This window comes from Lepidothrix coronata, unplaced genomic scaffold, assembly GCF_001604755.1.
Source record: "Lepidothrix coronata isolate B3197 unplaced genomic scaffold, Lepidothrix_coronata-1.0 Scaffold92, whole genome shotgun sequence".
In the NCBI taxonomy this organism is placed as follows: domain Eukaryota; kingdom Metazoa; phylum Chordata; class Aves; order Passeriformes; family Pipridae; genus Lepidothrix; species Lepidothrix coronata.
In genome coordinates, this window is record NW_016690272.1 from 12918 (window position 1) to 38168 (window position 25251).

The 25251-nt window shown below is 48.8% G+C and overlaps 3 protein-coding genes and 1 long non-coding RNA gene across 8 annotated transcripts in view; 2 read left to right on the forward strand and 2 right to left on the reverse strand.

Moving 5' to 3' along the window:
- Nucleotides 1–1107: 1107 nt before the first annotated feature.
- Nucleotides 1108–13966, forward strand: NPHP1 (nephrocystin 1). Of its 3 annotated transcripts, none has more exons than XM_017821828.1 (20): nucleotides 1108–1176; nucleotides 1263–1327; nucleotides 2069–2129; nucleotides 2555–2691; nucleotides 3003–3201; nucleotides 3469–3570; nucleotides 4089–4180; nucleotides 4451–4490; nucleotides 4759–4843; nucleotides 5410–5504; nucleotides 6065–6193; nucleotides 7035–7109; nucleotides 7408–7518; nucleotides 8070–8152; nucleotides 9210–9286; nucleotides 9530–9629; nucleotides 10033–10145; nucleotides 11716–11789; nucleotides 11896–11940; nucleotides 13297–13966. In XM_017821828.1, the coding sequence occupies exons 1-20, from the start codon at nucleotides 1108–1110 to the stop codon at nucleotides 13579–13581; spliced, it is 2037 nt and encodes a 678-aa protein (XP_017677317.1). In that variant the 3' UTR covers nucleotides 13582–13966. The 3 variants fall into 3 exon arrangements, with proteins under 3 accessions (XP_017677317.1, XP_017677318.1, XP_017677320.1); XM_017821829.1 differs by having other exon boundaries at nucleotides 13366–13966; XM_017821831.1 differs by lacking the exon at nucleotides 3469–3570.
- Nucleotides 1387–11686, reverse strand: LOC108500682. Of its 2 annotated transcripts, XR_001875951.1 has the most exons (7): nucleotides 10779–11686; nucleotides 9409–9624; nucleotides 8236–8355; nucleotides 5399–5490; nucleotides 4782–4918; nucleotides 4258–4364; nucleotides 1387–1568 (listed from the first exon to the last, which is right to left on the reverse strand). It is a non-coding gene; the product is annotated as an uncharacterized LOC108500682 (long non-coding RNA). The 2 variants fall into 2 exon arrangements; XR_001875952.1 differs by lacking the exon at nucleotides 4258–4364.
- Nucleotides 13967–15209: 1243 nt separating the features above from the next.
- Nucleotides 15210–17702, forward strand: MALL (mal, T-cell differentiation protein like). The gene is made up of 4 exons (XM_017821836.1): nucleotides 15210–15397; nucleotides 16449–16616; nucleotides 16722–16850; nucleotides 17179–17702. The coding sequence occupies exons 1-4, from the start codon at nucleotides 15296–15298 to the stop codon at nucleotides 17239–17241; spliced, it is 462 nt and encodes a 153-aa protein (XP_017677325.1). The 5' UTR covers nucleotides 15210–15295; the 3' UTR covers nucleotides 17242–17702.
- Nucleotides 17533–25251, reverse strand: part of ASB3 (ankyrin repeat and SOCS box containing 3) — a 15029-nt gene continuing 7310 nt past the window's right edge. Inside the window, exons 2-10 of one of the 2 annotated variants that reach the window (XM_017821832.1) lie at nucleotides 24509–24719; nucleotides 24064–24222; nucleotides 23489–23601; nucleotides 22981–23116; nucleotides 22593–22770; nucleotides 21120–21317; nucleotides 20084–20335; nucleotides 18918–19051; nucleotides 17533–18207 (exon numbers count right to left, since the gene is read on the reverse strand). In XM_017821832.1, the coding sequence (XP_017677321.1) occupies nucleotides 17942–18207; nucleotides 18918–19051; nucleotides 20084–20335; nucleotides 21120–21317; nucleotides 22593–22770; nucleotides 22981–23116; nucleotides 23489–23601; nucleotides 24064–24222; nucleotides 24509–24704 (1632 nt within the window). In that variant the 5' untranslated portion in view covers nucleotides 24705–24719 and the 3' untranslated portion in view covers nucleotides 17533–17941. Of the gene's footprint in view, nucleotides 18208–18917; nucleotides 19052–20083; nucleotides 20336–21119; nucleotides 21318–22592; nucleotides 22771–22980; nucleotides 23117–23488; nucleotides 23602–24063; nucleotides 24223–24508; nucleotides 24720–25251 lie in introns of those variants that run through there. The other variant, XM_017821833.1, reaches the window with a different exon arrangement.

Sequence of the window (25251 nt, forward strand, 5' to 3'; positions counted from 1 at the left end):
CATAGTTAAGGAGTTCCAGGAGAGCATTTGTTGGGGTCTGGGAGGTGCCAGGGGATTCACTGCACGTTGCAGGCCGCTGGTTTTCAACTGTATTAATGAAGTTTTAAAAGTTCTGGGGTGGGGGGAAAAGCACCCCTTGAGGGTTGGCCTTGATGATCTCAGAGCTCTTTCCCAACCTTATCGATCCCGTGATTAAGATCACAAAACGCCTAATAATTTGTAGCCAAATAAATGCTCCCGGGGCTCTTCAGTACGAAGGTGGGTTTGGAGCTTGGGGAGCTCCCGCAGTGGCAGGGCCGGGGGTGCGGTACCGAGCGCCAGGATGGGATGAATCCCTGGACCGGCTGAGCCCCGGGATCGGGTGAATCCCTGCCCGGGCTGAGCTCCGGGATGGGATGAATCCTTGGATCCGCTGAGCCCCGAGACCGGGTGAATCCCTGGATCCGCTGAGCCCCGGGATCGGGTGAGTCCCTGCCCGGGCTGAGCCCCGGGATCGGGTGAATCCCTGGATCGGCTGAGCCCTGTGATCGGGGGAATACCTGGATCGGCTGAGCCCCAGGATCAGGGAAATCCCTGGACCGCCTGAGCCCCGGGATCGGGTGAGTCCCTGCCCGGGCTGAGCCCCGGGATCGGGTGAATCCCTGGATCGGCTGAGCCCTGGGATCGGGGGAATACCTGGATCGGCTAAGCCCCAGGATCAGGGAAATCCCTGGACCGCCTGAGCCCCGGGATCGGGTGAGTCCCTGCCCGGGCTGATCCTCGGGATCGGGTGAATCCCTAAACCGGCTGAGCCCCGGGATCCGGGGAATCCCTGCCCGGGCTGAGCCCCAGGATCGGGTGAATCCCTGCCCGGGATGGGATGAACCCCTGGACCCGCTGAGCCCCGGGACCGGGTGAATCCCTAGTCCCCGGGATCGGGTGAATCCCTGCGCCCCGGGATCGGGTGAATCCCTGCCCGGGCTGAGCCCCGGGATCGGGCGAGTCCCTGCCCGAGCTGTGTCCCGGGATCTGGTGAATCCCCGCATCCCGGGATGGGCGAACCCCCGCCCGGCCCCGCCCCGGTCCGTCATCGGGCGGCGCCGGCCCCGCTCCCGTTGCCCGGTGACGATGTCGGAGCGGCGGGCGCGGGGGCCGCTCCAGCGGGTGCAGCGCCGGAGCCGGGAGCTGCGGGAGCAGGTACCGGGCCGGGCCGGGGCTATACCGGGGGGACACGGCCGGGCCCGGCCCCTGACCGCCCCCGTTTCCCCCTGTCCCCGTTCCAGGTGGATGCGCTGCGGGCGGAGAGCGCGGCCGCCACCCCCGGGCAGCGGGAGGCCCTTCGGCAGAGGTGAGGGGGGTCCCGAGCCCCATCCCGAACCCCGACCCTCGCTCCCTGTCTTACGCTCATCCAGGAGTCGCCCGGCTCTGCTCCGTGCGTGGGAAGAGATCCCTCCGTCCCCATCACTCTGCATCAGAAGGAGCAAAGAGTTCCCTCTCCGCCTTTCCCTTCTTCTCCCGGTTGTCCAGATGTCTCCCTGCTCCTCCTTTGCAGGCTGGTTGCTGCCCAGCCCGCCGGGGCTGAGGAAAATCTAGAGAACGCCAAGAAGGAATCTCATAAATCCATACAAATATCTCCAAGGGGTGTCAGAGGATGGGGCCAAACTCTGTTCAGTGATGGGACGAGGAGCAATGGCCATAAACTAAACCACAGATTCCACCTCAACATGAGGAACGACTTATTTCCATGGAGGGATCAGAGCACTGGTAGAGCTGCCCAGGGAGGGTGTGGAGTCTCCTCCCTGGAGACATTCCAAACCCACCTGGACACGTGCCACCTGCTCCAGGTGACCCTGCCTTGGCACTGGATGATCTCCAGAGGTCCCTTCCAACCCCAGCTACGCTGGGATTCTGCCAAATGCAAGTGGGAGGTTGCACCTCGCAGGGAATAATCAGCCAAGCTGCTGTTTGGGCTTGGAATTCTCAATCTGCCCGGACACACAGCACCTAAAATGACGCCTTTCAGTCAGCAGGGACAGTTTGGGGCAGAATTTTAAGAAAATACCATCTGTCTGTCTTGCTTTCCGTGCAGATGTATCCAGCTGAAGAAACTGGTGGAGGAGAATACAAGTGCTCTCCATGCTTTGAAAAAAGTGAGTGTGGAGATGAATTTGTTTGTGGTTTCCTCCAAAATTCACCGCGGAAAGCATTTAAAGACCACCAACCTTCCATCTGAGATGCACCTCAGGACAAGAGCAGTGCCCAGCACAGCACAGTCCCTGCTTGGCTTCTCTCCAATTTATATTATTTATATCGATTTATTTTATTTTAATGCTTTGTTGTGTCCAAGTCCTGCACATAAAATGTTTTATCAGCCCAATGCATTCTTTGGAAGCAGAGAGTGCAATTCAAAATTTAACGTGGAATTTCACCTTGGCAGAGGGAAAGGGCAAGGAAAATGTCACTAAAGAGGGAGCGAGAGCAGCCCAGGGAGGGGAAAGCTTGTAAGGCATGTCTGGAAAACTAAATTTATAGGGGAACTTTGATTCCTTGGGCACTTTGTTGTGTTCTTTGTCAGGCTGACGAGCCCGCACCGGTGGGGAATTACAGCCAGAGGAAGGAAGAAGAGGAGAAGCTGCTGCTAAAACTCTCCCAGCAGCTGCAGAAACTCCTCCTTGTCTTGGGTCAGGATAACGTGACAAAGTATTACAGAGTGTGAGTAGCTCAAACACACAACCTGTGGTTTTGTAGAATGGTTGGAAAGGTCCCTGAAAAGCTGTTAGTTCATCCCTTTTATTATCTGAAAAATAGAAGGAAAGAAAAAGAAGTGCTCGCAAGATCAGTGATTTCTGGCTCACTGGGTGTTGGATAATGTTTGGAGGAGAGGGAGGGAGGAAGCACCGCTGGGATTTTGGAGTTTTTCAGGACAGAGAGCAAAACACAGGACTGAAAACGCTGTGTCTGACAGCACTTTAAAAAAGTTTGGTGAAAAGGAGAATAAAAACAGTCTGATTGGTTTTGGGTAGGGATGAGGAACATCAGAAAGCTCGTCATGGAGAAGATGGAAATGAAGAAGAGGAGGAGAGTGAAGATGAAGAAAGTAGTGAGGAGGAAGACAGTGAAGAAGAAGAAGATGAGGAGAAGTTGTTGGATGATCCAAACGTTAAAGAATGTGTTGCTGTTGGAAACTTTGAGGCACAGCAGGAAGGGGATCTCACATTTCAGGTAAATACTCTCTGTAAAGGGCTTTTACTGCAGATCAGTCTATATTAAGCAATAACTATAACTAAAGCCTATGGTTTTGGGAGTCACACAGCTCCTTGTGGGATCTGGGGGGAAATGGAGTTTTCTTGGAGTCCAGTGTCCTTCTGCCACCCTCTGTCGTGGCAGCGTCTGGGATCTCTGTTGTAGGAAAAAAAATCAAGGGTTTGTGGGGTTTTAATGTAAATATTTGGTTGTCTTTTGTCTCTGTCTCTCCTTCCAATGCCAAAGAAAGGTGAAATCCTGCTTATCCACGACAAGAAGGTGGATGGCTGGTGGGTGGCTGAAAATTCCAAGGGGGAGAGAGGCCTCGTTCCCAAGACCTACCTTGCGGTTGGTGTGCTGCAACCTCTGTCCTATCTCACCTTTGGGCTTTCAATGATCATACAGCTGCATAACATTGGGCACAGTGCTCGTGTGGGGAGTGTGTTGTTTGGAAATAATGTCAGCTGTTTGGAAATAATGCCAGCTGTTTGGAAATAATGCCAGTTTTTGGGAAATAACGCCGTGTTTTTATCCACGGGGGTGGAGATGTCCATCAAAAGCAGAATTTTTGTGCCTTGTGAGGATGTGGCCAAGAAGTTTCTTGACTATGGAAGTCATCATCTTTGTCACTGAAGATCAGCTCTGATGGCTGCAAGCTGCTGTGGATTAATTTGGGCTTTTTAATGATTTATCTGCAAAGTGAGTCCATGTAAATATTGGGCAGTTTTCTGCAGCTGCAGTGATGCATCACAGACAGAATTTCTCCTCTTCTAAGCTATTAACGTGGGCTGTGGTTGGAGAGGGCACTTTTAAGGACAGAACTGGGAAGAAATCAAGCCCTCTGCCCTTTTGAATCTGAACTGCAGGTTCCCAAGAAAGAGGAAGAAAGCCAGGAGGAGAGGGAGGAACACATAGAAGTGGTGGATGAAACAGCAGATGGGACTGAAATTAAAAGAAGGTAAAAGGAGTGATGTGAAAGCAAATAAGTATAAAATTCTTCTTCCTCCTCCTCAAACCTGGCAGTACATTTCTTACCTCACAGGGGTCTTTGGTTCTTTCCTGTACAAGAGCCACGTGTTTTTTTTTTCTCTTGAGTGGGTTTGTTGGGGAGTTCTGAGGTGTTAGATGTGGTTAGGAAGCTGCTGCTATTTGAAAACAGACCCATATTTAGTGTTTAAATTTTTGTCCACACAAGGCTATGTTCTAAAAACCCCCATTTTTCTTCCAGGACAGACTCTCACTGGAGTGCTGTACGAGCCATCACAGAGGTGGGTGCACCTCTTACACCTCTCATAATGTTGATTATTCTGCAGATAAGCTTTGTCCTTTTACCAAACACGGTGTCTCATATTACAGATTGTTCTTTTTAATTAGCATCTCTATTTTTTTGGGGGGGGAGGTGGTGTTTGGTAGCAAGAAATGCCACAGAAATGCTTCAGATGAGGTGGCTCATGCACCAGATCTCTGGTTTAAATGGAGTTCTAAATTAGCTGTTGAATTATGGCAGGAACACTGATACAATTTTGGTTTTAATAGCATGACACAGTGCAGGTACTGACCACCATAGGAGCAGTTCCCACAGGATTCCGCCCATCCATGCTTTTCCAGCTCCTAGAGAAAGGTAAGGATTTCTCCTGATAGTTCCAGTGCAGGATTCTCAGGGGGCTGTGGTGAGTTCCTCACCCTGGTCACCAGCCTGTTGGAGTACAACCAGTATTGCTTAATTATAATTGGCTATATTTGACCCATCAAATACTGTATAACAGGCTTTCCCCCCCACCCCCTTCAATTAGGTTTTAATTTATCTGTGTGAAATCCTGACAAATTTCCTCACAATTTCAAAGATTTTCCTCTTTGGAAGATCCTGTTGACGTTGGAGGAAATGATGATTTTTTTAAATTTTATTTCAATCTTCCCTTTTCCTTGGGGAAGATGATTACACATCTCATGTTTTGTTTATCTTTTAGTTTAAAACATTTCAGCTCATTTTGTTGATTAAATGACTGTTCTCCTGGGATGAAACACTGCAGAACGCTTACAAATGGTAACCAGCGCTCACAGAAAACACCTGCATAGTTTCGTTTGGTCAAATATTCAGCTGGACCCGAGTTTTGGGTGTTGTTCATTTTGTGGCAATAAAGATGATTTAAAAAAAATGAAGGATTTTCAAACTCACCCTTGTTGTAGGGGATGAGTTTCGAGCGAGTTCCTACTTGCAGCCTGAGCTGACTCCATCCCAGCTGGCTTTCAAAGACCTGGTGTGGAACTCTGAAAAAAACACTGTGAGTATCACTGGTAAGGGAGCCTCGGTGCCTTTGGGTTGGGGAAGTGATGGGGTCTCCAGGTGGGAATTGGTGGCAGGATTTCCCATTGGTGGGTGAATGAGAGATTGCCGTGTCCACCCAGACTCCTTAGACAGGAGATGTTACCACATCCTGCTCTCCACTAGGCAAAAAGTCAGTATAAATTGTCAAGTTGGGTATCTTTTAAGAGCCATTTAAGTCTGTGGATTCCCTCCCTGTCTGGGGTGAAGCAGTGGGTGACTGGTGTGAAGTTTTAAACCACGAGCCCTGTGAAATCACAAACTGAATTTGTCTTCTTTCCTACTGGCTAACGATCATGTCTTCATTTTTGCACCGTTTTTGGAATATTTCTCCTGCTAGGACTTAGTCCATCCCACTAAAACACCTGTAGCAATCTCCTCGGGGGAGAACTAAAGGCTCATGAAGGAGTTCGTGGCTGGGAGAATCCCTGTGGTGACCACCTCACTCACTCACCAAACACAAAACCACACGGGCAGGGGGGCCCTGGAGGTTTAACCCTTCCTTGTGCTGTATTCCAGATCCATCCCAGAGCGACCAGAGTGTCCCAGGTTGTGAGTCTGTGCAGCTGCAAGATGATCCCTGTGCCAGGAGCCAGCGTGCAGGTGCTGAGCAGGCACGTCCGACTCTGCCTGTTCGACGGCACGCGGGTGAGCGAGGGCTCTTTCCGAGGCAGGGATGACCCGAGGGGCTGTGGAGCCCCCAGGATCTTTGGGTTCTCTGCTAGCCAGCTCCTCCAGTTGTCTCACTCACACAATCTGCCTCCCCAGGCTGCTCGACACTCACGCTCAGATAGCTCTGGTTTGAGCCCATCCACCCAGAAAAACAGTTCTGAATGGGTTTAATGAGCAAACAGGACAGGCTGCACTGACAGGCACCAGGCATGGCCAAACTTGCACACTTACCCTGTGTCCCACCCTTGTTACTCCACAGAGCACCTCCATCCCTCCCTTTTTCTGCCTTGGTTTCTCCCCATTACTACTTCCATCCCGCAGTAAGCCAGGGGCAGTCCCAAAGTGCCCTTCCCCTGCCCTCTCCTCCCCTGGGCAGTGTGAAGTGCCCCAGGGAGCTGCTCCTGACTCACAGTGACAGTCACACCCTGCCCCTGGGGCTCAGGGCTGGGCTGGGCTGCCCTGGGAGGGGCCGGGGCAGGAGTTTCTCTGAGCCCATAATTTCGGTCCCCCCACCTGCCCTTGTGCCTTGTGGCTCGTTGGTGTCTGTGGGGATGAGTGGGGTTGGGCTGATCTCTCTCCTGGGGTGGGCCTGGGAGTAGCTGAGTCAGGGTCAGATTCCCCCCTGCCCTCAATCCTCTGCCCCTTTTTGTGTTATCTGCAGAGCAGCTTTTTATACCCACATCCAGCAGTTTTCTTCCAGTTGTCTTTGCTGTGTGCATTGTTGGATTAACCTGGGATAATCTGCACTTTGTTACAGCAGCAGAGCTTTCCAGAAAAACTTTGCCTTAGCTTTTCCCCCCCACACTGTCATGTTTAGGTGCTGAGTAACATCCACACGGTGAGAGCCACGTGGCTGCCTAAAAATCCTCAGATATGGACCTTTTCTCCAAGGGTAGGTGACACAGCTACTGAATAACTAGTTATTTAAGCTTCTTGCTTGTCACTAAGAAGTCTATTTTTAGTGTGCTAAAACTCTACGGAGTTTTAGTGTGCTCCACAGCTGTGCTCCATGGAAAGAAAAAAGAATAAGGTTTAGACTGAAACTGGTTCTCTTCTCATTTTTATCTGCAGTGGGATTGGGTCTGAGGTCTTGTGTGAGTGAGGGATGTGCTTGATGGCCTTTAAAAATGAAGATTTGTTTCAAACAGTTACATTAACTTCTTTGTTTCCCCTCCCTCTCTCTGTCTCAGGTGATGGGCCTCTTACCCAGCTTGCTGGATGGTGACTGTTTTGTCAGGTCCAACTCTCTGTCATCAGACATTGGGATATTGTTTGAGCTTGGCATCACTTACACGTGCAACGTGAGTGTGTGAAGGTGCAGCATAAATCCCTCCAAGTGCAGGTTTATGGAGGGATCCTATGGGCAGACAATGCCCCTAACTAGAGAATAAAAGCTTTCTGACTAATGGCCATGAGCAGACCTGTGGTTACACTGAAAAAACTTGTTCCAAACACCTTCTGTCATGGCATCACGAAGGACCAGTTCTCTCTTCACTCCTCCAGGTTTTCTCTCCCTGTGATTTGTTTCAGACTGATGTGCTGTACAGTTTGGAAACTAAAATTTTAACTGTTCCAACAGCATGAATGAACAGTGGTTTCTAACTCCAGTTTGCCCAGATGCAGCCTGTCCATCTGGGACGGATGTGCTGCTGAGAAGTACGACAGGTTCTAGCACAAGAGATGGCAAAGGCCAGAAAAAACACCCTAAGGGAAGGCAGGTTGTGATTTTCAACACACAGGGGTGAAAGAGGAAAAGGGGGGGGTGTCACCACAACGATTTTGATGGGGTGATTATAATTAATTGTGCTTTGCTCAGCTGCTCAAAGCATTTATGCTTCTCTTTTTTTCCTAGTCAACAGGTGTAAGGGGAGAGCTGAGCTGTGGCTGGGCATTCCTGAAGCTTTTCACTTCTAATGGGATTCCCGTCCCTTCCAAGTGAGTTTGACACGTTTTCGTGCTCTCTCTGTCCTCACATCCCCATGTACATACACCTGTTTTACACTGTGAGTAAAGCTCACCTCCCATACTCACACACTGCTCATCCAGACCAGTCCTCTGGGATTCTGCCTCTTCTTTGTGTGTGCACTTTGCTGCTTATCCCTTTCCCAGGTAAAAATTTGGAGACTGGTTTCCAAGACCTGGAATCAGATGAGAGTTGTTGTGAGTGAATCTCTCTTGGAGAGTGTGAACAAACTTGTATTTTGCAGCTGAGTTATGATTAGTTTCTGGGCCCACTGATCTAAAAGAATAATAAAGTGTATAACTTTCTATTTTGTTAAGTGTAGAAAAGCTTTCTGTCTATTTACAGAAATGATTCATCATAGCTTAGACTTGCAAGACTTGTTTTTTTAGCAAATATTGGTAGATATATATGTATATATATTCTGAATTTATCTAAATTACAGGGCAAAAAAAAATACCCACTGTTCTCTAAGTCTCTAAATCTCTTCTAAATCCCATTTCTAATTTTGTTTTACTATTTCATTAAGTTAAACGTGGTATCTACACATTAAACTTCACGCTTGCTTCGAGAGAACTGAGATTACATTATTCTTTAAGGAATTTTACATGTGGAAGATCTAAAACATTGCAGTGATGACTCCTCAAAAACATTTCAGTGAAACAGCTGCTGAATTTCATACAAGAAAAATATTGGAGCTGTGGAAAAGAATCAGTGCTGCTGGTTGCTTTTAAAATAATTAACTTCCCAATACAAGAAATTCCCCAAATAATTAACTTCCCAATATAATTAACTTCCCAATACAAGAAATTCCCCAAATAATTCACTTCCCAGTATAATGCAGGTTTCAAATTTATCACCTGGGGTTTGGCTGCTTAGTTGGGTGCAGTCACTGCATCCAAAACACTGCTTATAACATGGAGGGGTGTGTCAGGTTTTGAGAGAGCGGGTTTTCCTTTCTCAGAAAGTGGTTGTGCTGTTCTCTCATGTCCTTAAATATTTTCTTTTAACTGTGCTGCTCTTTTCTGACAGGATGTACGAGCTGCTGCTGAGTGGTGGGACTCCCTACGAGAGAGGTGTCGAGGTGGACCCCTCAATATCAAGAAGAGGTGTGTGGTTTCTCCTAAGTGTGATTTAAATAAAACGCCGTGGCAAATGCTGTGCCTCTTTTACAACAGCCTGGTTTGGGTCGCTGTGTTCTCATTTTGCATTGATTTCATGATTCCTTTACCTGCACTTCCCTTGGCTGTGGAGTGCTGGGTGGCAAAGAGTTCCCCATGAGGCTTTTGGGATGTAATTCTGGCCGTTCTTTCCACCTGGCTGATTCCATTCCCGCGGGTTTGTTCCTGCAGCAGCTGGTGGGGTTTTCCATCAGTTCCTGGCACTCAGGAAACAGCCTGTGCTGCTGGTGAAGCTGAGGTCACCGAGTGTGCAGTCCAGAGATGTCCTGAAGTAAGTACAAGAGACATCCTGAAGTAAGTACAAAGCGAGAAAGAATTCCAGACAGCCCGGGATGGTCCCAGAGATCAGTGTTCCCCTCCCATGGAACACTGGCTGTGGAAAAACCCGAGGCTCGTGTCACCTGCATGTTGTACTCCATGTCTGTTTGATGCTTGGGCTTATTTTGTTGGAAATAAAGTCTTAATTTAAGTTTAGATAAGATGGAAAACTGCAACAGCAGGAGTTGGGCCCTTGGAGCTGGGGATCAGTGTCCGGAAGCGGTGATGGATTCATGGAGATGCCATGAATAAACAACCTCCATGGAGCTGTCCTTTCCCTCAGGTTTTGGTGGATGATGCTCTGTAGGAGCAGTTCTCAATAAAGCCTCAACTGCTGTTCTTTGTTTGCCCAACAGTTTTCTGCCAGAAACATTAATTGGGAGCACGAGCTCCGTCCATCTCTTGGCATTTTATCGGCAAATCCTCGGAGACGCCCTCCTGAGGGACAGGACGAGCATGCAGAGCACAGGTGAGAGCCAAAGAAAGCTCAGGTTCTTCCAGAGAATCACCCTCTCTGCTCATCTCTCTGAGGTGTTTCTGTCACTGAGGTAAATCATCCTCTTTATTTTTATTTTTTAATTACTATTTACTCACTGACTAACGCAGGGAGAGACAGAAGTGGAAGAGTTCTGGTTTTAGAACTCAGGGGCTTGCCCTGATTTTGCAACTCTGTACCTTATTCAACAAAACTAATAACAGTTTATAGCCTTCCCCATTTTAAAATCCATTTGAAATATGGAAAATTTACATTTCTTAACTGTACTACAGGTGAATCTATATTGGTACCAAAAGTGATTTTCTTGTGTTTTCTCCCATCTCGTCTCCAGACTGAATTATGAATCTTCTGTTCCTATGCAAATAAATTCCCTTGTGCAGTTGCTGACATTTTTAACTTAGAATCTTTATCATACTTAAGCACCTGAATCACAGTTTCGTCTGTCAGAGGTGCTTAACTCCCTTCCTGATTTTCTTCAGCTTTAACATACATCCTGCCCGTACTGATTTCAGTAGGTGAAAATAAATTAATGCTTTAATTAATAAACTCACAGAGAGAAACTGAAGTGCTTAGTTTTAAAGACGAGGTGAGAACTGCCACACTTACCTGATTTGATCTTCATAACTTGGCACAGCAGATCAGGCTCTCCTGGGATTAAAATTGCACCCCTTTGGATCCAGACCTCATTTGAAATGATTGAAAGGTGTTTCAGAAGTTCTTCTGGCTGTGTGTCACTAAGGAAGATTTCTGTTATTACAAAATCACCCATCACTTCAGAAACAGGCAGTTTAAAATGCCTGCTCTGTCTCACAGGAGGCATCAGTTCTGGCCTGCAGCCTTTAAATGTTTTGGTTTAGTAAAACCTTCGTGTTTACTAAACCATCAGCTTCAAGAGGAAGAAAGGACAGTGTATATTAAATATTTGAACTCACGAGAGAAAGGAAAGACTTCCACCAAAATTCTGCCCTCTGTCACTTGTAATCTTATCCACAATCTCATCAATGAAAATAAGGACAGGAGCAGAGCACTTTCTCGTGGGAGGCAGCCCAAAAAGCACCAGGATCCCTGTGCAGTGGGATTTACCCCACTTGGTAAATTCTCTGTGCCACTTGGTACCTGCTTCTCTTAAAATGCCACACAAGACATGCCAGGTCGAGGTAGAACCCAAGTGTGTTTATCCATAACATCCCAACCAAGCAGCACAGTTGCAGCTGTGTGTAAAAAAAAAGGCAGGTGCAGGAATGAGGGAAAACCCCTCAGGCAGGTAAATGAGGAATATTTAAAAGGAATATATGCTTGCTGGTGCTCCCAGTAAACCAGGAGCTGGTTTTTGTGTGTCTGCTCTCCTGGTGTGTCTCCCAGCCACTGAGAGCTGGCTACAGTCAGAGAACTCAGTTGTTAGGGAGCTCTCCTGCCTTCCCTGCCCTCAGGAGAACTGTTACAGCTCATTTTCCCTTTGGAAAAATCCGAGGGGAGGGGATGTACTGAGTACCTGGATGTGCTCTGTACTTAGCCTTGTGATTGTGTTTGTTTTCTGTTTCAGATTTAATCTGTAATCCTATTTTAGCAACTTTCCCTCAGCTCCTGGATCAGCCAGACCTGATGGATGCGCTTCGGGTACGTTACCTTGTCAGGATTTCCAGACAAAATTTGAGGGTGTTTTTGTCCTGTGAAAAGATAAAGTTCTCCACAGCCTTGGTCTGATTTTACATTTCATTTTTAGAGTGCTTGGGCAGACAGAGAAAGAACGCTGAAGAGAACTGAGAAGGTAACAAACCATGGGGTTTTCTTTCCATGTGTTCAGTGGAGTCTGAACTAGCTGCTCCCTGTCAGTGTTATTGCTGCTCAGCTTTTCCTCTCACTTACTTAAAAAACAGAGACATGTTAAATAGAGTTCTCAACACTTCTTACTCTGATTTATAACAGTAAACCAGGAGGAGGAGGATAATTAAATTGACTTGTAACTGTTTGTCTCAGCATTGGTGGCGGGGAACGTGTTATTTCCATGGATACAAAAGAGGCTGTGCATGCCCACAAAATCATCTGCCCTCCTCCAACCTCTAAGCTCAGGTCTGCCTGGGAAAAGGCCCCCAGATTCCTCCCATCTCCCCACCCCAGACAGTTTTAATCCCATGTTTTGGTGTGGAGGCAGCTGGAGAACTGACCCAGCTGTCACCAGGCTCGCCCTCACCCTGCCCCACCTCCTGTCTGCCCACAGAGCAGCTGCAGGGAGCTCCATGGGGAAACCACTGGCTCTCCATCCAGGACTTCCTGGGAGCAGCAGTGGGATGTTTCCTTCCCCGTGCACAAGGATTGCTCCCTGTTTACACAAACCCTTGAGTCAGAATGGCTTTTTCAGGGCCATTCATCCAAAAGGAAAGGGGAGCTGCTCACGGAATCGGTGACTCCCCGGGATCCCAGAACCATCCAGTTTTACCTGACTGGCATGTGCCCCTCCCAGGGCAGGACTGCTGCCTGCAGGGTGCTCACCCCTCATGGCTCTGTGACTCTGAGCTGCCACATCTCCCGCTGAGCCGTGAAGTGCTCGATGCTGGGCACGGCCCTCGCGGCTCTGGAACGCTCCATGCTCCAGGAGTTTTCCTGCTGGCAGCAGTCAGGATCCTTCCTGTGTGTTTGATAATTGACCAGGCTGATCCTTAAGCTTCTGGGTTTTCCAGACTGGCCTCTGCAGGGGAACACATAATTCTCACCTTGGAGCACCCAGGGGCAGCCTCACCTCCTGCTCTGAGGAGCGCGGGATCAGAGCTCCTGGTTCTCCTTCTCTCCACCTCAGGAAAATGAGCAGAGTTTCATCCTCCCAGGGCAGGGAGGATGTGGCACTAGTTTTAGGAAGGAATATAAATACCCCACAAGCAAATCTCAGTGCCCATGGTTTGTGGGAGCACTGGCAGGGCTTTAGAGAGCAGATTTGTTGATCTATGGTTTGTATTCTTTAGGCTTATCCAAGACAATGGATATTTGTTTAGGAAGGTCAAATCTCTTCCCGTTGTTATCCTGGTACTGGGGGTTACTTGTTTGGTTTGATCTTCTCCCTGTGCACAATCCTTTGGAGAAGTGCTTGGAAGCACCACAAGTTTGCACTCAAGTATTTTCTTCCCTGCAGAGAGATCAAGAATTCCTGAAGTCTGTGTTTGTCCTGGTGTACCACGACTCTGTCTTCCCTCTCCTCCAGTCCACGTTCCTCCCCAGCTACAAGTGGGCTGAGGAAGAGGCAGAAATGTCCCGCTGGAAGGCGATCCATGACTTCTTGAAGAAGAGCCGGGAGAACGACGGCGCTCTGCACTACCTGCTGTCCTCAGAAACCACCCACAAAGCCTTTGACATCTCAGAGCTGGCTTATGATTTCTTAGGAGAAGTGAGGAAAAATCCTGGAGAATTAATGGATTAAAGAACAATTCAGGCTCTCTAAGGACGGGGTAACACCACAAATAAATTCTTACCAAAGGGACCGTACTATTGAATTGTAATGAGTATTTTAACAAATTTACATTTTGGGAGAGACTGGAATTATTTTATCAGTGTAACTTCAATTTTTGACAAACGTTGGACAAGGCTCTGCTTGTCTGTCACTACCTGTTGTAGCCACTTCAAGTGCCGTATTTTGCCGAAGCTGAGGCTCCACTTCTCAGCACTTTCCTCCTCTCGTGCAGCTTCTTCCAGTTAATTCCCAGTGTTGTTTTAATCAGGGTGAACAAAAGGCCCTTTGTCCCTGTCCCCCAGCAGGCTGGGAGCAGGGAAGGGAACAGCAGAGATCCTTAAGAATGCTGCTGAGCAAGGGCAGCCAGGTGAGGGGAAAAAATCCTCTCTTGCCCAACCCGTGGACGGCACGTTCCTCCATTTTTAAACTGTTTGTCTGCTTTTCTCCCCCTCTCAGGAGAAGGCTGGGCCATTCACAGGAATGTGCCTGACCTAACACACCTAACAGCTGGTGGGAATTCAGGGCACTGGCTCCCCTGGGATGGCTCCCTCCGTGCTGACCCCTGTGCCAGCTGCTTTTCCCCGAGCGCCTTGTGACCGCAGTCTGGTTGTGCTGCCGCTTCCCAGGGGGAAGTTACTAATCCGGTTTCCCTTTAGTGCTGGAGCATCTGGATGCTTCCTACAGTGTGATGGGGACATTGCCACTGTGTCTGATGGACTTAAGCCCAGGCCAGGCAGTTTTGCCAGGTGGGAAATGATTTAAAACAAGATCTTCCAAGCACAAGCGCATGGAGCCCCAGAGCAGCTCCCACGGGAGCACCTGTGCCCTGGAGCCTCCAGAAATGCCACAGAGCGCTTCCCCCGGCCTAGGAAGGGCTCAGACAGGAAATATGGATTTGATCTTTGGTCTGTGTCACACAAGGCTTGGCAGTTCCTGGGGCATCACCTGACTCTCCTAACACAGATGGGATACCTTACTGGGACAGTGTCCTCCTGCTGGAGCACATTGCCCCAGTTAGTGAGGTGATTCTGTCCCCTCTGGGTCACCTTCAGCCTTTCATCCCATCAGCTATCTGGGAATTCTGGGGCGAGGCAGAGTCTGCTGGATGAAGCAGCGAGTGCCTCCCGAATCCAAAGTGCATCCGTCAGGACGCAGAAATCCCAGCAACTCTCTCTCAAACCTTTCAGGGCACTTGGGAGCACAGGGGCAAACCCTCCCGGCTTGTTCCAGAGTGTTGCCTGTCAAAATCGTTTGCCAGCCACTTCTGGAAGGCTGGATGTGCCTGCAGGGCGTGGAGGGGTCTGATGTGAACACGGAGCAGAAACCTGAACAGAAAGGGGAGGAGGCAACAACAGTGGAAGGGAAAATATTTCAGGCTTGGAAGCGTGCCAAGGACGGCAACTGTTTGCAGGAAACATTTCTGCCCCGGTGTGTAGGAAGTTTTCTCCTCTCCCCTCTGGGTAATGACCTTGAACTGACGGTGTGGCAGGGCCGGGGTCCCGCTGCCCTCCCAGCCCTGGCAGAGGGGCGTGTGGAGCCACAGTGCCGGGCGGGTGCCGAGGGCTCCCGGGCCGGCGCAGTGCCAGCCTGGGCTGGTTCCTGTGATTACGTCCCGCGGGTGTGTCCCTTAAAACCCGGTGCAGGCGAGGGTGAGCCGAGTGATCCTGGTGTCAGCTGAGGAGACATGGCCTCGGTGGGTCCCTCCACGACCTCCACACAGACCGCCCTGCCCTCCGGACCCGCCGTCTTCAAAACCATCCCCTACGCCTTCATCCTGCCCGAGATCGTGAGTATCCCGAGCTCCGCTGCGTTACGGCACCTGGCTCATGGCTAAATTCCTGGGAGCAGCCCCCAAATGATCCCGGAGACAGTGGTCGTGGGAAGTAACATCTTGGCTTTGAGCCTGGGCTGGATGCACAAAGGTGGTCTTCGTGATAGGGTTTTTTGGAAGAGCTTGAGGACAAGGTACACTCCAGCTCCATCCCAGGGTCACTGGCTGCCGTAGGGCTGGGAGAGGCTGAAGAGCTGCTGGCTCCTCAGGGCACAAGCAGCTCTTGTTAGCACCTAGAAACTGCTTGAAAATCAAGGGAATTTCGCTCTCTGTATCAAGCCTGTCTCTGTCTATCCTGTATCGAGTCTTCCCAGGGGTTGAAGGCAATTGGGCGTCTTCTGATGTGTGACATTCCACGATTCTTTCAAGTGCTCGTGGGTCCAGAGGGCACCCAGTGTGACTGGCTGCAATAATAGCTGGTGTACTTTGACACTGGGCTGGAGACCCACACCCCGCTGCTCCACAGGCACAATCCCTGCTGTGCCAGTGGGCTCAGCTCCCCGCAGCAATTCCGGGCTTCACCCACCGGAGCTGGGATGGCACAGGATGGCACGGGCTCATCCTGACAAACCCCTGGTGCTGTTTGTGCACAGTAAACCTGTTGGGTGGATCCAGAGCGAGCTACTGGCTCGGGGCTGGTGCGGGGAGCTGTGAGGAGGCCTCCTCGTGCTGGATTTCAAGCCCTGGGAATTAACGAGCGGGGCAGGGCTGGGGCGACGCTGTGGCCATTCACCTTTCCCAGATAAAAGCCCAATTTTCTGCTCAAGCACCAAACGCCTCAGGGTGAGACATTTCCTTGTGTGGAAGGCGGCAGCAAACCTCTCCCTTTCGTAGGAACACTCACTTCCCATGAGTGTTCAAGGAAACTGGTGCCACTGTCGTGCCGGGATGCTCCGGGAAGGATGCAGGGCTTCCGCTGGCTGCTGGGGCCAGCCCAGGAGGGACTTGGAGGGAAGGAGTTTTCCTCATCCCGTGCTCACCCGAGGCGCCTGTTTGTCCCCGGCAGCTCTGTGGGACCTGGGTGTGGATCCTCGTCGCCGCTACCTCCGTGTCCCTCCCGTTGCTGCAGGGATGGGTGATGTACGTGTCCCTCACCTCCTGCCTCATCTCCCTGCTGCTCCTCCTCAGCTACCTCCTGGGCTTCCACAGGAACAGCGAGAACTGGAAAGTGCTGGTAAGGAGGGGCCAGGACGCCGGCAGCTGTCGGCAGGGAGGGTCCATCCCAGCCCTGTCTGGCTGTGTGTCCCTCTGGAGCACTCACCCGAGCCTTGCTTTGCAGGACAGTTTGTACCACGGTGCCACGGCCATCCTGTACATGAGCGCCGCTGTCCTGCAGGCCAACGCCACCATCAACTCTGAGTTCAGCCCCAACTCACCTCTCTACTACCAACTCAACAGTGCCGCCTCGGTGAGCGGGCCCGGAGCACCCTGGGCAGGCTGGAGAACCACAATTCCCCCTGGGAGAGGCAGCAGCAAACATTAAAGCCATGGTAGAGCCACTCCGAGCCCGGCAGCGTCTCACCGGGCAGAGCTTCAGCTCCTCACCTTGGCTGTGCTGTGCAGCCACCATGGGCTTCCAGGGTCCACCTTGCAGGGCTGGCTCCTGGGAAAAGTTGGGAACTTTGCCTCTTCTTTGAGGCTTGGGGAGAGCTCTAGGTTGGGAGGCTTCACTGGGAGGAGGTGGGGTTGGACTCTCCCGGCTCACCCCAGCTTGTGCTCTTCTTCCTCCTGTGCAGTTCTTCGCCTTCCTCACAGCCTTCCTGTACATCCTCCACGCCTTCAGCATCTACTACCAGTGATCCCAGTGCTCCCAGCAGCTTCTCCTCTGCAGGACGAGGGCTTTCCCAGCGAGGGACCCCGCTGTGCTCCCCAAGATGTCCCTGCCCGGCCATGAGGACGGAGGGTCCTTTTTCACTTCACCAGAGGAGGGATTTTTTTTGGCACACGGTGGTGCCCGTGGGGACATTCCCTGCCTTGCCCCGGGCTGAGCAAGGGGAGGGACTGGGCGCAGGCTCCAAGCCTCCAGCTCCGACATTCCGCCAAATAGTGATGACCAAGGGAAGGGGAAAAAAAAAGAGAACCACTGTTCCTTCAGCAAACAATTTCCTTTCTTATGTTATTTGCCTTTGTCTGGTTCAGCTACATTCCTCCCCAACACATAAACTGGCAATAATGATGCAATACTGTGTTCCCTGACTGTCAGGTTGTGCCATTTGGTAAACGCTGTACTTGGAATAAAGCGTCGACTGACAGATTTTGACCACTCTGTAAGCTGTGTTCATTGAACAAGCTCAATTTATCCCCTAAGAGTTAGAAAAAAAAAAAAAAAACAAAGCCAGAAAATGTTCACTTCGAAAGCTACAACGGGCTTTTTAAACAATAAATCAGAGAAGTCGTAGCAAAGTTATAGACGTAGTATAAAACTACAGCTTGAAAAGAATTCTTACAGCGGGTATTTACAGTCGTGTCTCCCAATTCCCGTTACAAAACCTGCAGAGTTCAGGCACTGGTGTTGCTGGTGTCACTCCTCCCTGCATCCTCAGCCGCGGAGGGAGCGGTGGGAGAAGCTGCCTGCTCTCCCTGCCCCGGGGAATCCTCCAGGTCTGGGATAGCGTTGACCCGCAGCACGTCCAGGTAGAGCAGGTATTCCTGGAGGCAAACCGGCAGCGGCAATTCCCGGATGGCGCGCTCCGAGCGCAGCCGGTCGCTCCTCAGCAGGGACCGGATCTCCAGCCGGCACAGGTGAGACAGGGGCGGAATGAAGGCTGGAAAATTGAACCCCGAGTCAATCAGGGACACCGTGGGACCGCCTGCAGTTCCCTGGATCCCACCCCGGGCTCTGGAAGGTAACGAGCGGAGCTCTCCGCAGCGAAGGGATTTGCCAGTCCTTGAATTCTTCTGTTCCCTTTCCTTTGCCCCCCCAGCTCCCTTTCCCTCTTCAGCTGTGGTTACTGGATGCTCTTACAACACAAATATATTTACTAATAGCAAAGGAAACAAAGAGGGAACCTCACCTCAATTTCCCCCAATTAAACCGGTTTTTTTTAGCTCCAAAAACATCCTTCTGGCCTCAAACATTCCAAAGGAAGCATTATTACATAACATTATCACCTGCACATTTCAGAAATCATTACAGATCTTTTAAAGAAGAATTGGCTTTGAAAGGAGTCACTAACAGACACCTGAGCACAATTTTTCGGTCACACCTGTGTGTTAAAGCCGCTTTTCTGAAGGGAGAACTGCCAAAAGTTCCTGGGCAACCAATTGAATATTTTGGCTGACCACATTTTTGAGCAGATTTGATTTTTTTACGGTTTGTATTTTAATTACCGCCCAAAGCTTTGGACAGAACAGGACAGACACTCCACTGGAAATACTAATCAAATTAAAAAAATAATTTGGAATATCAAATAAAAAAATAACTTGGAAGCTGGCACACACACAGACTTTTTTTTCTCCTGCCTCTTCTGCTTACCAAAGTGGCTCTTGGGAGTCCAGGTGAACTTCTCCTTGTATTGGGAAAGGTGTTCCTCCACACCTCGAGGAAGTCTGCTCCAGTTCATGAACTCCAGGACAAAGTTAAGGACGTTCTCACTCGCGGAGAAAATCCTGCGTGACAAAAACTCCCCTGAAATACCATTTTACACAACAGCATAAATAGAATAATGAGAACAACACAGCTTTTCTGACAAATCCTTAACAACCTTCATCCCAAGCCTAGAAACAGGAAGCCACTACAGAGAAATCCCAAGTAATTCCATAGCACAAGTCTTTACTGATGTAATTTCACTTCCCTCCGTTTCTTTCCAAAACTAAGTTATTTTTCTAGATGACGGTGTGATGGGTGTTATATTAAAAAGTGGGTGTTTAAACAGAGGAAGTAATTGCTATAAAAAGTATTTGTGGGTTAGGGAATAAAATATCAAAAAGCACCATGTGTGATATGCAAGGACAGTGAGATTTGTTCAGTCACTGAGTTGCAACCCTGTAGGGTGTTTACTACAGCCAGCAGAAAATACAAATATTTCAGAACTTTAAACAGGAGTTGAATTCTGTAGTGCCCAACTAAATATAAAACATCACCAAGCCGTTATTTCTGTGTGGAAAAACTTAAATTAAAAAAAAAAAAAAGCAAACAAACAAAAAAATAAAGCCCAGACTGGAACATTTGCCACATTGTTTTGTTTAACAATCTTGAACCGCATCCGTTTCCTCTCCTCCCAGCCCTGGCCCAGCTTCACTTCCCATTTGCTTCCCATCCCATCCCTCCTGACCTATTTCTCCCATTTGAAATTCTTCTTACCATTGCTGTATTACAGTATTTACACACACCCCTACAAAATCTGAGGTGAATTTGGGGGCTATTAAGGGATGTTCTATATAAAAGTCGGGCAGTGATGCCTTTCTCCGGGGGAGTGATATAAAGCAACCTCCCTCCAGTCTGGCTTTCTTCCTACACCGAATTTTTTTCCTGGCTCCAGACGTGGTGGCGTGCGAATGATTTATCTCAGACTTTCCACAGCCCCTCCCATTCCTGATCGTGGCAACTGATTATCAAAGCCCATCCTGGGAAAGCCCAGGTTATAAACCAAGCTTTGCCCATGGTATTTAGTAAGTAGGGGGGCGAGGGGCTCTGCTCACCAGAGGGCACACATGAAATTCAGGGGGTCAAAGCCAGCCAGGAGCAGGGAGGGCAGCCACTGCTTGTATTCCTTGTGCGCCGTGTTGCTGTAGTGGATAAAATCCGTTAATTCCTCCCCGGAGGGCAGGGAACAGCCCAGCCTCAGGAAGCGCCGAAACAAAGCGAACTTCTTATGGCACAGGCAGTGTCCCAAGTTAACGGCCCGGAGGGTGATCCCGTACTTCAGGAGAACGTCGATGAAGTGAAAATACCTGGGAATAGGGAGGAGGAACAGGGGCGTCCCGTTAAGTTTTCCCCTCAGAAAGCATCTCCCACTTTCAGCATCCAGCCGTATATGCAGGGAGCTCCTTGCAGGGAGCTCCGGTTTTAAAAACAGAACCATTTCACTACAATCCTTTTGTGGTTATCCATCACAGCAAGGTGATGACCTGATAATGGTGTTGTGATAACGACTGAGATTATGACCGATAATTAGTGCGCTGCTTTTTAGCTTAGTTAATGATTAGAGGGCACATCTCTTCGGGAAAGTGGTGATATATGTTACCTGCCTCATTCACAGGACATTAAAGTAATTACCTGCTCTGCATCCCTTCCTAAATTATTTATTATTAAGCAACACCAGGACAGAAGGGGGAAAAAACCAACATCCAAGGATTTTTAAAGACAACTTCCTAGGACTAAATTCCATGGACTAAATTCCCCACTAATGAACCTCTAATGAATTTAAAGGCAGCACCTAAGCCATCAATTTTGATCCACATAAGTGAAAGGCTCTGTTAGAATCTGGGTTTAAAGAAGATTTAAAAGCCTTTATTGAAGATGTTTTCCCTAATGCAGCACACGAGTCACACAGCAGGACTTGGCATTAATATTCCCAAGGAGGAGTGTCTGCAAAGGGGGAACTAAACAGCATTCTGGAAAAAATGCTGAATGACAGGCAACAACTGAGGGAGGAAGGCGGGAAAGTGCACGTTTGAAGTTAAATAAAAGGTGGTATAAGCACGAATAGTTTCTAAACAGAAGAGGTTTCCTTACTCTTTTTGGAAGATCATGCACATGGGGGATCTGCAGTCGAAGTCAAGGCACTCCTGAGCATCTGGGCTGAAGCCCTGTTTGAGCAGCATCTCCAGACACGCCCCGTCCCCTCCGTATATGGCGGAATACACAGGGCTCAGTTTGCCCTTCCCCTTGTCACAGATCCGGTCAGTCACTGGGATCAGCAGCTCCAGGATCCTGCAGATATTTCAAACCACTGGTTTCTGATCTCATGCCACGATTCATTTTACATACACAGTCAATTTTCACACGGTTTGGAAGAAAATCCTGACTTTTCACTCCCCAGCTTGCATAGAACAACCTTGATAACTCCATACACAGGTCCCGGGCAAACACTGTGCTTTGGCACGGATTTAGGCTGGAAATAAATATTTTAATCCAAACCAGGGACAGCTCAGCTCTTTCCTATTATCCCCCACTCCTTTTTAGAGCTGCACATTAAATCCAGACTTTTCTGAAGTCTGGAATCAAACTGGAAATGTGAGTTGCAAATAAAAATTAATTCTTAGTGGAACAGAAAAATCCTTCTGTTCATAGCTCACAGCTCCAGGCTACATCACATTAGTGACAAACACCAGTTCCTTTGCTACTGGAACTTACTGGTCCTGCTTAGGGGTCACCAGTTACGTGCAAATATATGTGCAAATCATGGAGTTCCTGAGAGCTCCTTCTCCCCAGTGTCCTGCTGCTCCAGAAACTTCCTTGCACTCTTGGCTTTCTGCAGTGGAACTGACTTGTATCACTCAAACTGGCCAAAGCTACAAATGCATTTCTGAAAGGGTTAAAGGGACTCTTTTGTGGCTTTGATTTTTCTGCCTGGTTCAGCTAACTCAATATTTGCACATAATTACTTCTGCTACTTACTGGTTAGGAATATAATTCTAATTAGCAACTGTTCAAGCCATGTATAAAGCCATGTCATTTATGTTTTATAATGGAGAGCAAAATGGCCAGGAAGTGAATTGGTATCTGGTTCAGCACTGTGGAAAACCCTCTAAACTCATTAGAACGTGGATCAAATCCAGGTTAGATGCTGAATTAAAAATTATACAACCAAAGAATGGTTGAGGTTGGAAGGGACCTTAAAGATGATCCAGTGCCACCCCCTGCCATGGGCAGGGACACCTCCCACTAGCCCAGGTTGCTCCAAGCCCTCTCCAACCTGCCCTTGGACACTCCCAGGGCTGGGGCAGCCACAGCTTCTCTGGACAACCTGTGCCAGGGCCTCTCCACCCTCGCAGGGAAGGATTTCTTCCCAATATCCCATCTAAACCTACTCTCTGTCAGTTTGAAAGAGACTACTAACAGACATTTAAAACATGAAAAGAATCAGGACTTCTAAACTACAAATCAGTTTGAACGCTCATTTTTCTTCCTTTTAGGCCCGAACTTCCTCCCTGGGGATTATATTTGTGTCACCAGAATCTTCTGGGCGCCTTTTCCACCACCTACTTTGCATGGCCCATTTCGGCCGCGGCGTGAATCGGTAACTGCCACTGGTCCTCGTTGCAGTAGAGGTTTGGGTCTGCCCCTGCTGCCAAGAGCAGCTCCACACATTCCAAGTGTCCCTCCTGTGCAGCAATCAGCAGGGGGGTGGCTCTGTCCTTGGCCTGGCAGTTGAGGTCTGCACCTGACACAAAACAAAACCGAAGTCACGTTCGCCGGTGATTATTTTTCCCCGGCGCGACTCCAAACTCAACGAGTTTTCCACAGGAATAAGGAAAGAAAAAAAAAAACCACCTCAACCTAAAATTTCAGATTACGTGCAAGAGCAGAACTAAAACTGTGTTTAGTGACAGCTGATGAAGGTTCAGAAAGGGAAATGAAGGCTCGTTATTACCGTGGGACACCAGCAGCCGCAAGCTCTCCAGCTTGCCATACTGAGCAGCAACAAACAGGGGGGTAATTCCAAAGTCATCCCTACAGTTCTTGCTTGCCCCTTTCTCCAGGAGGATTTCCATTATCCCAGTGGAACCCTGAAACAAGTATTTTTACTCTCAACCAACGGAAAAGCAAGGAAATTACATAACCTGTTTTCCCCCCACACACGCTCCAAACTGAAATAAGACACAATATATCAATATTCTAAAGATGCATTGAATAATTAATGGTCAAATAAATCAGACAAGTTTCAATTAATTTATCACATTTGCTCATTTATGTGATAAGTACAAATGGTAATTAAATGAGTTTATTAGCACCATTAAGCCAACATGTTTGTAAGTACAACCTTATGACTGCTTAGGTTGGTTAGGAAAATGTATCCAATAAAAATGCAATAAAAGAAATAAATTATCATTCAGAATACACCAGTGACATGGAAATTACAGGATGTGCTTAAAGGTTACCTGAAAAGAAGCTTGGTGCAAAGAATTCCATCCAGACCAACAATGAGGACCTTCAATATTTGCTCCGTGTTGGAGCAGAAATTTTATGACCTCTGTATGTTTATTTTCAACAGCTTCAATAGAACAGTAATAAAAAAAAAAAAGGAAAAATAATTATTATTAAAGAACTTTCAAAAGAAAGAATTTAAATATTTGGATTTACGAACTCGCTGAAAAACTCAAAAGGTCTCACTGACAACTTCCTGACACAATAATCAAAATTCTTTTAAATTTGTCTTATTTCTTCTTACTGTCTTATGTGTTTACACCCCAAAACCGTGTTGGAGAATGGAAACTATCCACGAAGTTTTCAGTTAAACTTGTTAAAATTCCACCTCCACTGTGTTAAGACAGATAACAAAAGCAAGTTTCTCTTGTCCCTTTTTCCCATGGAACATGGAGACAGTATAAAAGGGGGATTTCCAGAGCCACTCCACATCTGAGCCTTAAGCCTGGTATTCAGGCTACAAATCTATGGGACACGGAACAGGAACTTGATTTAAATTCGGTTGTTCTGGGATTTCAGGAAAGCTGACCTAGGAAGAGCGGGGTGGTGGCATCGGTGGTGACATCGTTGAGGTCAGCCCCGGCTTCCAGGAGGACACGGAGACATTCCAAGGCCCCGTGACGTGCCGAGAGGTGCAGAGCACACAGCCCTTCGAACGTCCTCGAGTGGATGTAGTCATCAGATGGGGCTACAGGGAGGGATGAGGAGGGGGAAAGTGGGATATTCAGCAGCGAAGTACCAAAATACAGTTATTTCGAGAAAACAAGGGAGTTATTTGAGATGTGTGGCCTACAAATGTGCCTCTTCCAAATGTCACTGGTGAGCCACAACCTGCCAATTTCTCTTTACCACAGCTGCGAAACCACGCAGAAACTCCCAAAACAAGTTAAGAACACGATAAATCTACATCGTTTCTATTTTCTACGACAGGGTAATCGAGCAGAAAACCACACTATTTACTAAGTTCTCTTTACCTGCACGAATGAGCAGCCTCAGGCACTCACTGGAATTGTGTGCTGCCGCTTCGTGGATGGGCACCCACCTCCTGTTATCCGGGACATCGATGCTGTATCCCTGAGCAATTAACTTCCTCAGGATTTCAACGTTCCCTTCCCTGGCTGCCAGGCCCACGGCCGAGCACCGGTCGGAATAGGCCTCCGTGAAATCCATCCTTGGGATCGAACTCTGCAGGAGGAAGAGAGGAGGGGAAAAAAAAAGAGATGCGTGTTGGTACAACCTATGTAAGAGAGAGGTTTTTGTTTGTTTTGCAGAGGATTCGGTTTGGTTTGTGGGGTTTGGAGGAGGGTGGTTGGTTGTGGGGTTGGGAGGAGGTGGTTGTTTGGGGGGCTGGGGGAGATGGTTGAGGGGCTTGGGGTTAGAGGTTGTTTGTGGGGTTAGGAGGTGGTTGTTTGTGGGAAGATTGTAGGGTTGGGGGAGATGGTTGTTTAGAAGGTGGTTGATTGTGGGGATTGGCAGAAGGTTGTTAGCAAGGTTTGGGGGGGAGGTTGTTTGTGGGGTTGGGGGGGCAGAGATGGTTGGTTGGGAGATGGTTGGTTGGTGGGTTTGAGGGGGATTGTCAGTGGGGTTGTGGGGAGGTAGTTTGGTGGGTTTGAGGGGGACTGTCAGTGGGGTTGTGGGGAGGTAGTTTGGTGGGTTTGAGGGGGACTGTCAGTGGGGTTGTGGGGAGGTAGTTTGGTGGGTTTGAGGGGGACTGTCA

What these genes read in the sequence shown, in the direction of transcription:
- NPHP1 (XM_017821828.1), top strand. Translation starts at nt 1,108, where the DNA reads ATGTCGGAGCGGCGGGCGCGGGGGCCGCTCCAGCGGGTGCAGCGCCGG. An exon ending in CGGGAGGCCCTTCGGCAGAG is followed by an intron (nt 1,328 to 2,068) that starts GTGAGGGGGGTC and finishes CTTTCCGTGCAG; the next exon opens with ATGTATCCAGCTGAAGAAAC. An exon ending in GGGACTGAAATTAAAAGAAG is followed by an intron (nt 4,181 to 4,450) that starts GTAAAAGGAGTG and finishes TTTTTCTTCCAG; the next exon opens with GACAGACTCTCACTGGAGTG.
- MALL (XM_017821836.1), top strand. Translation starts at nt 15,296, where the DNA reads ATGGCCTCGGTGGGTCCCTCCACGACCTCCACACAGACCGCCCTGCCC. An exon ending in GCGAGAACTGGAAAGTGCTG is followed by an intron (nt 16,617 to 16,721) that starts GTAAGGAGGGGC and finishes CTTGCTTTGCAG; the next exon opens with GACAGTTTGTACCACGGTGC. An exon ending in AACTCAACAGTGCCGCCTCG is followed by an intron (nt 16,851 to 17,178) that starts GTGAGCGGGCCC and finishes CCTCCTGTGCAG; the next exon opens with TTCTTCGCCTTCCTCACAGC.